Source organism: Tetrao urogallus (assembly GCF_951394365.1).
Source record: "Tetrao urogallus genome assembly, chromosome: 24".
Lineage (NCBI taxonomy): Eukaryota > Metazoa > Chordata > Aves > Galliformes > Phasianidae > Tetrao > Tetrao urogallus.
In genome coordinates this window covers 3,722,618-3,735,726 of record NC_136837.1, presented here as the reverse complement: position 1 = coordinate 3,735,726, position 13,109 = coordinate 3,722,618, and the positions used below count along the sequence as shown (strand labels likewise).

Below are 13,109 nucleotides of genomic sequence, written 5' to 3'. Positions count from 1 at the left end.
AATTTACACTGTCCTTTCTCTTTAAACATAGAGAAGGTTTTGAACCTGCTTTGCATGGGGCAGATTGTACCGAGCTGTGCTGAGTCTGAGTCATTACCAATCATTGTGCTTATGAAGCTGGGCTCTCTGGGTGGATACTGAAACTGATAGGGCCTGACACATTCAAATAGCTGCAGGACTTCCCCTTTTGTTCCTTTCCAAGAAGGGGTCACTTCACCTGCTCAGCCAGTAATGCTGTTAAGCTCGTTCATTTATAGCCTACATCTGGTCATTTGGGGTGAATGCTGCAGCAGCTTGAACAGATTTTCTCCTCTTGAAAAAGCAGGTGGGGAACGTGCTGATCACTGCCATCAGTGCTGGCTGCTGGGGGGGTTGCTCTCCTGTAAAGATTTCCCTTGGGGTTATTGTGACTCAGCTTCTGCTTTCTCCCCCTGTGACTCCAGGGCCTCAGCACGTTAAGAATTTGCTGATGGCGTGGTGCAGAGCTGCAGTTTGCCCCCAGCTGGCAGATCCAGGTTCTTCACCCAGCCACCCTGCATCCTCAGTGCCACAGCAGCCCCAGTGCCCGCAGAGCTGTCCCAGCTCCCACCCAGCTGTTGGTTGGGCACTGAGGCAGCTCTGTTTTAAAAGAGCAGCTGTGGGGGCACAGCAACATGATCATCATTTTAGATATGCGTGCAGGGCTATTTTTAAACACTGACTTCCTGAAACTTCTAAGAAGTGGAAGTGGTTAAATTCAAGATCAGGTTTCTTGGCTTAACTGGTACATGAAACTTCTCATTTACAGGTTTGTACCATAAACAGCTCATCACTGCCACAATGACATCTTCAAGCTCTGCCCAGCATCCAGCAGCTGAGAACGCCTGCAGAATCACCCTTGGACAAGCTAACCAGGTAATTATCTCCCCCACTTATCTTCATTGCTTTCTCCTCACTAAAGCTTCCACTTCTTCCATTAAATCAAAACTCTCTAATGACATTTAGGTAGGCAGAATTTAGCATGATGGAATAGGGCTTTTATCCTGAAGACTTCTGTTAGCTTTCAGCAGATCAGAGATTTATGAGTGTTTTAAAGGGAATAGAAGGGGAGAAAGCAGATAAATTGGGCCATAGAAGAAAATGCATAATGCACGTTTTTGTATTGGAGCTATACTTGAAGAAATCCATATGCAGCATTGCTCCTAATGCTAGACGACTTGTGACAGCTGCATTGAAGCATTATGGCTTTGTGTGTTAAACTTTGTGCAGTCAGTACCGCGTCCCCACGGCTCGTTTTGAGGTCAGCACTGAACACGCAGCACTCGTGTCACTGCCTCTTCTTAGGGTGTCCCTGGAAGAAGCAGCTGCAAGCCAAGGGCAACGTGGCAGGCGTGTGGTTTGGCTGTGACACAGCATGCTGACAGCCAGTCGAAGAGGAAACACGCTGCAAAGAGTGGCTAGAGAAACCTTATCTAAAATCAACTGTTTCCCTTCCAGATCCACTTCACTTGTGCAGGGCATCTCCAAAGTATGAAGGGAATGGGCAGGAGTGAAAGTAAACGGATGGCGTGTTAAAGATCCTCCCGTTTGAGGCAATTCCTGAAGCGTTGAAATGCAGCCAAGCCCTGTGCAGTTTATGTATCTGCTTATTTATTCAAACCACTTTGCTTGAAAAAAAGCACATAAATAGGCTCTGATATTGTTGTGAAAATATTGATGGCCAACAGTTTCCGAACTAACAGTTCTGTTTTGGCTGCACTGTAACAGCTGAGGGCTCATTTTGCATGGATCAAGCTAACTAGGTTGCTTCTTTAATCAAAAGGAGATGCATGAGCAGTTATTTCAAAATCTATTTGAGAGTGGTCATTAGAGAAATGAATGAGTGCAAATACATAATTTATCTTATTGAAAACCGTATGCTGATACAAGCAATTGCTGTGTTGTGCTCAGCTTTTTCTGAGTAAACATGCTGGTTTTGGGAAAGAACAACTCGTGTCCAGCCACAGGCCTCTATCTGAGCTTGAAAATATATCTAACAGTCACAGTAACGGGAAAACAGGGAGACCAGCTATGCTTGCAGTAGGAAATAATTTTTTATGACACTTAAACAGTGGAACAAAAGCCTTGCAAATATGCTGCCCAATAGCTGAGTGACAAATTACACTTGTGACAAGCAACTAAAACTTGTGAAAACAGTGCTGCAGCTAAATCTGGTTGTTGAGGAAATACAGGGTTGCAAGGGAAGGGAATAAGTATTGCAGCTGCATTTATATAGGCAGAAAGGAGAGGTGTGTATGAGGCCCAGGTGAACCCATTTGACTGGGAGGTGAAGGTCTTCACCTGCACAGATTGCATGCCTTGAGAGCCTTGTCAAAGTATAAAGGAGCCAGCAGTAAACGTTGTGTGCTAAGAACTGGGTGTTTTTTCCAGTGACAGATTGAAATATCTTGCTGTTTTAGCACCTGAGAGACAAAGAAGGAGGGCAGGAAGTGATTCAGAGTGGGAGATGTGTACATTAGCATACAATATTGTGCACCATTCCGTAGCATTCAGCTTCCTGGCAGAGCAGCGTGGGCTTTCTGACATCTTTTAGGAGGGTGAGGCTCTCCTACGAATGATTAAAATTCTTGTGGAGCACACAGAGTGGAGGGGGAAGCAGCTATTTAAAACTCGCTGTAGTTTTATATAGCATCTGTCTCATGTGCTACTCAAAGCTGCTTGGGAGTGTGGGTGAAACCTCAAGGGGTTGTGGTGCAGTTGCATTGTTCCCAGGGTGCTTTACACATTACCTAGGAAAGGTTTTGTTTATTGACTGAAATCTACAGAAAGCACAGATTCTGATCCTTGGTGTTAATTAACCACACGTTGTCTTTGATGGAGTCTTATTACTAGGTGCCTCTTCATGGATCCTAATAAATACATCCCTCCTGAGGGCTGTACAGAGCACGTTCAGTCTGTTCTCTGCACTATTTGAGGGCAATCAGCCTTGCTGAACTTATGTTTCAGTATATGGGGTGCCCCATGGTTGCTCCTGAGTACATGACTGTGTTTGGTTAGTCACTGCCCAGGCCTCCATACCAAGGGCCTGAGTTTCCTATCTTTCCTCACATCATGGATGACATCAAAGTTAATTGGGCAATGTGAGTGATTAAAGCCTTTGGATCTGTCTGCCCAAGTTCCTTTATTTTTTTTTGCCTTGCACCTGAGTCACAGTGATGGTGCTGATTTTCAGACCTTCTAGCTTCTCTTCAAGCATTTGACCATGCAGATTACTTGTTAAAGAGTATCAGCTCTCAGCAGGTTAGCCTAAGGCAAGCCATGTTTCCCTATGACCTCCATCTCATGGCACAGTTGTCTCTGCACAGTGTGGTGGCCTCAGGCAGCTTGAGCAACTGAGATCTGCAGGCATGCATGCTGGGCTCACATTCTTTCTCTCATTGCTTCTCATCCTTCAAACAAAAATCTGTGCTCTGTGTTTCAGGTGCGACCCAAACTCCCTCTTTTGAAGATTCTGCAGGCTGCAGGTGCCCAAGGTGAAACCTTCACCCTGAAGGAGGTGGGCTCAGTTTCTAAGCACTGAAAGTGTGCCTGTCCTGTGTGCCTCTGCTTGGTGGATGGTGGTTTGGTTTTGTTTTTTGGAAGGATTTGGGACTGGCTCTTGATTCTCCTGTACTTGGAGGCCCTACCTGCAGAACAGGGATTCTGTACCCATGGGGCTGTTGGGATTTAATTGGTGGTTAATTGTCAGGAACCTTTGAAAGAACTGAGAAAGGAGGAAGAAATATAATCAGAAACTGCTTTGGAGAAAGAAAAGATGGAATAGATAGTCTCCTGCCTGAGAGAGAGGAGATGCTGTTCAATTGTCTTACTTGGTGCATGAGAGCCTTAAAAATTGGATGCTAGTTGATACTTTTAAGTTCCTTTTGAACTTGCTTGTCAGCTAAACCTGAGAGACCCTGCAAATTCATTTATTTTTAGATTAAAATGCAATATGTGTTCAAGATTAAAAAAATGACACTGGCTGTGATTTACAAGAGTAGCCTGTCTGGAAAGAATTAAATGCAGTGGTTTTTCATTATGAATGTGTCAGATATTCCCGCAGAGCTCTGTGACTTATTTTAAACACTTATGCATTTAAATAACTTGTTTAGCTTCCACAAAGTTTTGCAAAAACAAATTGAATGCTTTAAATGGGGGCAGTTCAGTATTAAATGCAGGTTGCTTGTACAGATTAACATTTTAACTCAGCTCAGTCAGTTTTTCTGCAGCAATTGGGGTGCTGTTAGCATCGTTTGGGTGGCATTTGCTATCATTCAGGAGGGTCACTCTGGTGGGTAATGGGGGTGGAACTTGGCCTGTATTGGGCTAAACACACTTTTTCTCCTCTTGTCCTCCTCGCTGTAGCTGGCATTTCTTTTTAAATTGGAGTAGCAGGGGAACTTGTCTTAGTTTTCTGTCCTGTTAGTTGCAAGCCTTAAGCAATGTGGTAAAGCTTCCTTGTTTGAGACACTGGTGGGTGGCAGAAATGCAGAACAAGCAGGTGCTATTCAGCTTACAGTGAGTAGGAAGCAAATACCATAAACTATACCATATACCATAACATGTACCATAAACTAACAAATTTCCAGAGTCTTCAGCTGGTTTCAGCTGCAGATGTGGCTAATGAGATGTTACAATTCCCCAGGTTATGCATTACCTGGGACAGTATATCATGGTGAGGCAGCTGTATGACAAAAGGCAGCAACACATGGTGTATTGTGGAGGAGATCAGCTGGGAGAATTGCTGGGGCTCGAGAGCTTCTCCGTAAAAGATCCAAGGTAAGAAAAAGTAACCTTTAGCACATGCTGTATTGTGGAGATTGCTGAGTGAGAGACCCTTGGTGACACTGTTCCTATTTGCAGTCACATAAATCTCCATGAGTGCCAAATGCCCAGCTCTGTGGCTTTTTGCTAATGCATTTGACAAGTTTGAGTTTAGCTCTTGTTTTGAAGAGCTGGTTCTGAATGGTCCAGACAGCAACCTGTTGGAGGTGACATCTTCCCTTTTATTTCTGCATCTTCTCAGCCAGTTGGTCTCAGGTTCATGCTAAAATCTGCATCCCTCAGGTATGTTCTGAACCAGATTCAGGAGTGGAGAAAATGCACTGCAGATCCCAGCATCTCTATGGGGATAATAAATGAGAATTTCTGTCACTGATTTGACAGGCTAATGCTGTTTGCTGCTGTGATTATATTCACCACCTCCTTCTTTTCCACAGCCCAGTCTATGACATGTTGAAACAGAACCTTACTTCTGCTGCCATGACAGGTAGGTTTTTCACAGTATGGGCAAGTATATTCAATAAAGTGTTGATGTAACTTGGGTAAGTAATGGTATTCAGAGAAGAGAAATGTTTCTGAAGTTGGAACTGCTGATGAAGGCTTTGACAAGAGTCACTTTGAGTGTGTTCTGTTTGTGTGTGTGCAGCATCAGTAGCTGTGGTATAAAATCAATCAGCTGGTTGAGTAATACAGCTGCTTTTAACCAGTGGCCAAACCTCAAAGCAGCAGATAAAATACTGTGGATACCCAAATCAACATCGCTGAAGCATCTCATCCCAATTCTTATTGATTGCTCAGTCTTTTGTCAGTTTTGTGACCGTCTGTGACTTCTCTCTCTTGCCTCGTTTTATACTTTAATAGTCTTGAGAGTGAGCGTAAAGAATGCTGGAAGCCTAACCTAGTTCTGCAAGCCAAAGAAGGCTGGACTTTACTCAAATCCTGCATGTTTAAAGGCTACAGTTCTTTGGCTTGTGAGGGATACAATCTATTCCATCAGTTTATTCTGAAGTTAATCTCAGGTGATGGCTCCCATGGTACAACTCATCACCTTCGGGTGAAAATTAACTTATTGAAGCCACAAGTTTGCAGATCAGGAGTCAGCTGTAGCAGGAAGGTTGTGAAGTCTCGTGTTTTGCTTTCCAGGCTCTCTAAGCAGATAATGCGGGTTTAGTTCTTCGTAAGTGCTTAGTCTGTTTTTGCACACACGTGTTGAAGCAAATGCAGAACTTGAGGAGACGTGGCCCTGAACTGTTGATGTCTGTTTTGAGCCATGTATTGGTGCCTGTGGGGTCCACCTCCTTTCCTTTCTATTTAGAACCTTCCTAAGCAGACTGATCTAAAGGCTTAGCTGCAGAATAACTGTGTGAGTGCAGTTTCCTTTGCTGGTAGTTCCTTGGCCTTTTACCTGTAAGCAGTGTATGAAGAGCAAAGGATCCCAACGAAACACTCTCCTCTGCTACCCTGTTCCCTCCTACTTGGTGTGTGCATGTGGCTGTGCACGTGTGGCTGGGTGTGCATGTGTTGTCCAGTCGTGCTGTAACTATTGCCAAACCTGCCAAAGGAAGTGCTGTTCCTTTGGTGTGATGATCATTTGGTTTAACCACCATGTGTACGTGTGTATCTGTGTGACTATGATGCGAAACAAGCTTGGCAGACCAGGCCAACTACATAGGCAGGATGACTTTTGGTATTGTTCTTCCCTTTGTTGCAACAGAAGTAGCTGAAAGTGCTGTAGGGCTTAAAGAGGCCATCATGTTTTATATTAGCAGCTTGTATTCACTTGCCAAACCAGTACTCATCAGAACATCACTTTTGCAGATTATCCTGCCCACTTCTTCCAAGTGGGCTTGTAGGAAGAGCAGTGACTGCAGTACATCTTGTTAATAAAGATTAAGCTCTGACACAGTGCTCTTCATCAGATGCTAGCCTTACTTGGCTGTCACTTTTAACATGAATCACATGAGGGGTATGTAGGAATGCTACCTCACTTCAAAGACGTTTTGTGTTCAGTTCCTCATATATATTAGCTTTGAATAAGGAAGCCTTCCAGTGCATGCAGTGCATTTTCACACAGTGTTTAGGACTAGTACATGTCATGCAGTGTTAGAAGGGCAGTGCTTCCCTTCTAATGCCACAGTGGAGACAAAGCAATGATGGATGAGCCAACTGGCTGCTTTTTTCCTGCAGGTGTGAAATCCTTAATGGCCACTAGGAAGTTGTGTGGGGATGAAAGCAAACAAAAAACCTCAACTAATTAGTGCATAGAGCCACATCGTTTTGTGGTCCTGTGTGTTATCGCTTCATGGTCCACTTTTCTGCCTACAAGGTGCAGTTTTCAGTGCCATGACTCAGTGCAAATCAGATTGTTGGTGCCTCCCTGGCATTCTGCAGGGAATTTCTCTGCTGAACTGAAATGGGAGAAAGCAGGAGCCATCCTCTCACCTTTTCAGAGAGTAGATATCCTAAATACAGCTCTTCTGTTATGTAGAAAGACTCTGTAGGCTGTTATTGCTATTTAGTTAGGCTGGCCTTTAAAATTTCCTCCATATGTGCCTAGCAAAGCCTGGGGAGTGCCATAGAGCAATGCTTCTCTAGGAAGTGGCCAGCTCTCTAAGGAAGAAAGGGCTCTGCTTTCCTAAAGGATTGCCTACAGGTCTGCCAAGCCTGGGTCGTTGGTTGCTTGCTGAAGACCCTCTGTGTTGTGAGAATGGTTATTACCAGGGAAGGTTTTTTCTTTTGTTTTACCTGCTATCTAGATGCTGCACAGAATCTCGCAAAGGATCAGAGCGTCGATAAGCCAAGCCAAGACCAGCTGAAGGTAAACCCACTGCGTGGTGGTTTCTTTTGTTGTACAGAGTGCCCCTTCTCTGTACCTGTGCATGGTGGACTGCCAGAACTTTGTGCTGCTTGGCTGCCAGGTTCTCACCTTCCTGAAAAGTTCTTGGAGTCCACACAGCAGGGACAGAGCGACCCTTCTCTGTTCTCACCATAACAGAGTGCCAGTCTCTGAGCGCGTTTCTCTGGGGTGTAGCACTTCTAGTCCTCAGTTCCTCCAGCCTGCTCTGTTCTTTTCATGTCTTTCCCCTTTTCCCACGTTTCCTCTCTGAGTAGGAATTGCCAAATCATTCAGCATTCTAAAAAGCGTGGACGAGTTTTGTGTTTAGGAGGATTGTTCTCAGAAGCTTTCAGATGGAATCTGAAACCTAGGAAAAATCTTTGCACGTTCTAATTTATCTCAGGTGTATTTTGGGATTAAGGTTAAACTGATCTGGGAGTTGTCTGTTCAGACTGGGGGCCAGAGAACCACAGTTTTACTGCATTAAAGATGGCAACTTTTGGACTTTTTGCCAGTCTTAAGATTTTTCCTGGGTTGCAAGTGTGTTGTTTGTGCTGATTACAGATGCATTAGTGTTCCTAGAGGGTTAACAGTGTGTAGCTTTTGTTCAGAAACCTCTATTTATCTTCTTACCTTTTTGGCGTTGTACTGCAGCTGGTGACTCAGAATGGAAGTGCTACATCCCCTTGTCTCTATAAGCTCTGGTGGGCTAACATCTGCTTTTTCCTTCATGCAGTTTAGCCCAAAGGAAGGTTCTGACACTGTCATCATGGAGGATGAAAGCAATGCATCTGCTGTGTCTACCTCAGAGCACAAATGTGAGAATTATGGAGGTGAGTGCCAGCTTTTCCATGGTAACAGGCTGTACGAGCACTTCTGCTCCTTCTCCAGCATGGCACGTTGAGCTTTGTATCAGGAAACAGCTGGAGGAGGGTGTTGGGAGGTTAATAAAAACCTGTTGTGGAATATAGTCTTTAAAGCTCATCATTTTATGGCAAAGATTGAGAGAAGTGCAAATGTCTGCCAAGCGTACTTCATGTTTTCTAGCTTAGATACTTCGTCTCAAAAATAAACACTGAGTAAATTGGCAGGTTAAGCCCCGAAAGCACAACTGTCACTAACCAGTGCCATCAAAAATCTTGCAGACCTTGCTGAAGGGTATTGTAAATGCTGAAATTAGACTTGTAACTGTTTATCTTCCCAAGGGACCCTCTCCTCTGATTACACAGAATGCAGCCTGAGCTGTCTGCAGTCATTACCTGCAAACCAATCAGGAGTATGAGTAACAATGGCTATTTTTTTTTTCTATCCACCTTAAGTGTCATACAGCTCCTTCATGTTTAGACATTTCCTTTGTTTTAATGCCTGGAGTTTTCTTGCTGGTTCAGTCATGGATTTCTGATGTTATGGAAACAGTTTTCCTGTTTTTTCCACCTTCTGCTCACAGATTGTTCTCACATCAAGGAACTTAATTTGTAAAAACAGATCATCTTTGCAATGTGTGGGTATTTCTGGATAAAGTGAGAGCAGTAAATATTTTCTTGGCTGCATGTGCAGAGGAGGTAGAAGCAGTCCTTGTTGGTGCCTTTGAAGCTCTCAGCAGTGAGGAGGGTTTGTTTCAAGGTTATCTTGAAACTTAGACCTCTGAGTTGAGGATTGGAGGCTAAACTGCATGTGCTGATAAGGAGACTGAAGCAGGGAGTTATAGAGGATAGATTTTTACCATTTGCTGATTTGACCCTGGTTTGGGAATTCAGGAGCTCCCATCATTTGAAATTTGAACAACATTCAAACCGGTTCTTTCTACATCTCAAGCACTGCAAGAAATCAATCTACTCAGTGTTGTTTTGGGTAGAGTTCTGAAGGGAGGATTCGTGTTTGTGTATTCCTTCTTAAAAAGATGGTAACGCTAAATAGAAAACACGTGCAGTTATAGACAGCTGGGAGCTCTGGGATGCTGCTTTGACCTCTTGGCTGTGTGCTGACTGTTATGCCACATTCACTGGGGTAGATGCACCGGTGCAGTTGTGTGGCAGATGTAACATCTCAGTACACTCACACAAACTTCAAAGCTCCTAGCAGTAACTCTGGCTGTAAGACAGTGGAAGAAAGGTTTCTCAAATCAGATGGGGCCAAATTTGTCTCTGCTAGTCTCTTTAATGATGTAGGTGTGGCATGACTTAGATTCTACTTGGCTCTTACAGACAAAGACTTAATAGAAAACCTCTCTAAAAGCAAGAAGCCTAAACTGGACCTAGTGTTTGAGGAATGGGATGTAGCTGGTCTTCCATGGTGGTTTTTAGGCAACCTCAGAAGCAATTACAAGTCCAGAAGTAATGGATCAACAGATATTCAGACTAACCAGGTGTGTAGACATTTTAAAGAGGTGCACTGTATTCTCTTCCTCTCCTCTTTTGCTTTCCAAGTAAATAATATGTTATTGTCCTTTCTCGTCCCTTCCCGCTTCAGGATTTTCAGCCTCTCCCTTCTGTGTTCCAGTCCCAGCCTTTCACATCAGGTGGTTGGTTAACCTTTATAGTGTTCTGAAATAAACAAGGCGCTCTGTTATCTGCAGGAGGCCCTTCTGCACTCCAGAGCTTTGATGGTATTGCAGTAGGTGCCCCTTCCCTGTGTTGAAAGTTGTTGCTCAGTGCAGATGTTGATACCGTGGTGGACAGCTGCTGTATGGCCAGCTTGCAAGGGCAGTGAGCATCATGCTGCTCGCCACCAGGGGTGTTTTTGTGAGAGTAGTGCCCTGCCCCTTTCTCTCCTAGGCATGACTGGAGAAGCAGCCCAGGGCCTGGAAGGAAAAAGGGAGAGGCATTCCCTGTGGCTGTGGCTGCAGCGCTGGTCCTCCTGCTGTTGATGCCCTGAGCTCTAAGTGGTCTCTTCTGTTTCTTCTCCAACAGGATGTAGACACTGCCATTGTTTCAGATACTACTGATGATTTGTGGTTCCTCAACGAAAGTCCCTTGGATCAGACCAGCACTGCAGTCAAAATGGAAACAGCTGACTGCGAGGAAGTGAAGGAAGGTGACAAAAAGGTACCTTTTCAAGCAGGCACCACGTGTGTGTGCCACCAGTTGGCCTCAATGAAGTGCAGAATCCTTTGTTTTTCCCCAGCCTTTCAGTGCTGTGTTAACATGTGAGGAGCTAAGTCTGTAGCCACCCAAATTTGTGTTAGAAAAGGCTGTCACCATTTCATACACAGAGTGATAGCTTTCCTTCTAGTCAGTCTGGGTTTCGGTTTAAATGTGTGTATTTTCAAGGCACAAAATTAATTTAAAATTACTGGCCAACCTGAGGTTTTAATTAGGTTTGTCATAAGAGGAATTAATCAGATGTGTGTCAAAGTAATTCAGCTCATGATTCATGGGATTTAGTAGGAACACTCAAGTATTTGTGTCTGCGTTGGTGTAATTTCTTTTTTTCTGTGTGTGTGTGCATTAGAGAGAGAGAGATGAATTCATCACAGGAAAATCTGACTGTAAACCAGCTCAGTGCAAGTTATCAAATATATGTGGAATAGATAAAGTAGACAAAATGACTTTTCATTCACTTCTGTGAATTAATTCTCGTGGTGATTATATCATCATTTTCGTTTTGCTGTACAGTTAGGCACATCGTAAGTACAGGTTGTTGCAGCTCTTCTGACAGCATTTCTACTTTTCCCAGGTGACTGAGGATGCATGTTTGCATGACTTTGAGGATTCCCAGTGTTTAAGCGACGACACAGATACAGAAGCTGCTTCTGAGGTAGGCATCCCTTGGGTCAGAGTTCCTTGCTTTGGCTATGCTGCAGCCCTACCTGCATTTAGGAAAACTGCTCTCCCAGCTTCTACAGCTCCTTCTTGCAGTAGGAGAAGCATTAGAGTGTCCCTGGCATAGGGCAGCTGAGTCTTAGCTCTTGCCCTTGCTTTCTGGGGTAACCAAGTAAGCTACTGTCAGTTGTGCACATTCAACAGATGCTGAATGATTATGGAGTCTGGCAAATGTATTCCTAGCTGATTGCAGGAGCTCTACTCTTGAGTTCAATAAACTGCACAGCTTGAGAACACTGTATTCTTCCACAGGCTGGGAGAAAGGAAGGACAAATTTAATGCTTAAGGAGAGACCTGCATTTTTAGAATGCACAGAGTAGTAAAATTCTTAGGCTTTCTGAGGTGCTGATAATTGAATCATGCATCTGCAAGCCTCAGTAGTAGCATCCTATCTTGATGAAGCTTTTTTGCTGCTTTTCCTTTGTTGAGGAGAAGAACTGTTAGCAAGAATGCACTAACTGCTGTTTTTGTCTGCCCCAATCATTCTTCAGGACTGCTGGCAATGCACCAAATGCAAGAAGTTTAACTCTCCAGGCAAACGGTACTGTTACCGCTGCTGGGCCTTACGGAAGGACTGGTACTCAGATTGTCCCAAACTCACTCATTCTCTTTCTCTGTCCAACATTGATGCTATGCAAAATGAAAACAGTGATGAAGGGATAGATGTCCCGGATTGCCGAAGGACTGTTTCTGCTCCAGTTGGCCCACCTAAAGACATGTGTGTGGTAGAAAACAAATCACACGTAGATCCCTGCGGCTCTATCGAGTCCTTGGATTTGGCACGAGAATGTGAAAGCAGGGACTCTCTGTTGCGTTTCACTGAGCGTAAAAAGGAGGAAGAAATACAGTCTTTAGAGAGTATAAAAAAGTTACTGAATCCTTGCTTCCTGTGCCATCACAGACCGCGAGATGGGAATATTGTCCATGGCAGGACTGCTCACCTTGTGGCCTGTTTCAAGTGTGCAAAGATGCTGAAGAAAAAGAGATCACCTTGCCCAGTGTGCAGGAAGGACATTGAGATGGTGATTAGAATCTTTATGGGGTAGTTGTGCCTCTTCAGGCCTTCTCTGCTGAAGGATAGCACGCACATTTTCTTGCACTCTAATCTAACCATAACTTCAGAGCTCGGCGCGTGAATACCAAAGACAATTAAGATTCCAAACCGACCAAGAACACAGAAGTCAACCCTGTATGTCATATCAAGCAGTGACCATTTCTGCTATGTGCTTAAATGAATGCCTGTTGGGAGTGGGGAGGGACCAGAGTGTTGGTATCGATGCCCCAGCTTTGAAATTATCCAAATCTTTTAAATTGAGTTCAGTAGTTTCAGAAGGCTCCTCTGTTCTGATAACTGATCCTTGCAGAAAGCAAGTTTTGGAGTTATGACTTTGGCTGTTGGAGTGTTCTCCAGGGAGTCAGACACTGTGCAATGTCTTGTAAGGGAAGAGTGTGGTGTGGGAAGGATGGGAGGGAGGGGTAGGTGAAGAGGGATGTGATTTTCATAAGCCATTTCTCCAAGGATCAGTTCTCATGAAGGCAGTGAGAAGTAAATAGGCAGGTTTCCAATCATCCCTTTTTTATTTTTTTCTTTAATGTGTGTTAGATAAAGTGAAAATCCTTTGCACCCAGACTCTAAATAAGTCCTCTCAAGC

At 44.1% G+C, this 13,109-nt stretch overlaps 1 protein-coding gene across 1 annotated transcript; it reads left to right on the top strand.

Annotated features, from left to right (window-relative positions):
- Positions 1-819: 819 nt before the first annotated feature.
- MDM4 (MDM4 regulator of p53) lies at positions 820-12,503 on the top strand (the record flags this gene model as incomplete). Its single annotated transcript, XM_079546282.1, has 10 exons — positions 820-894; positions 3,461-3,535; positions 4,664-4,797; positions 5,238-5,287; positions 7,557-7,618; positions 8,373-8,469; positions 9,841-10,001; positions 10,546-10,680; positions 11,312-11,392; positions 11,949-12,503. The coding sequence occupies 10 exons, from the start codon at positions 820-822 to the stop codon at positions 12,501-12,503; spliced, it is 1,425 nt and encodes a 474-aa protein (XP_079402408.1).
- Between the last annotated feature and the right edge of the window lie 606 nt (positions 12,504-13,109).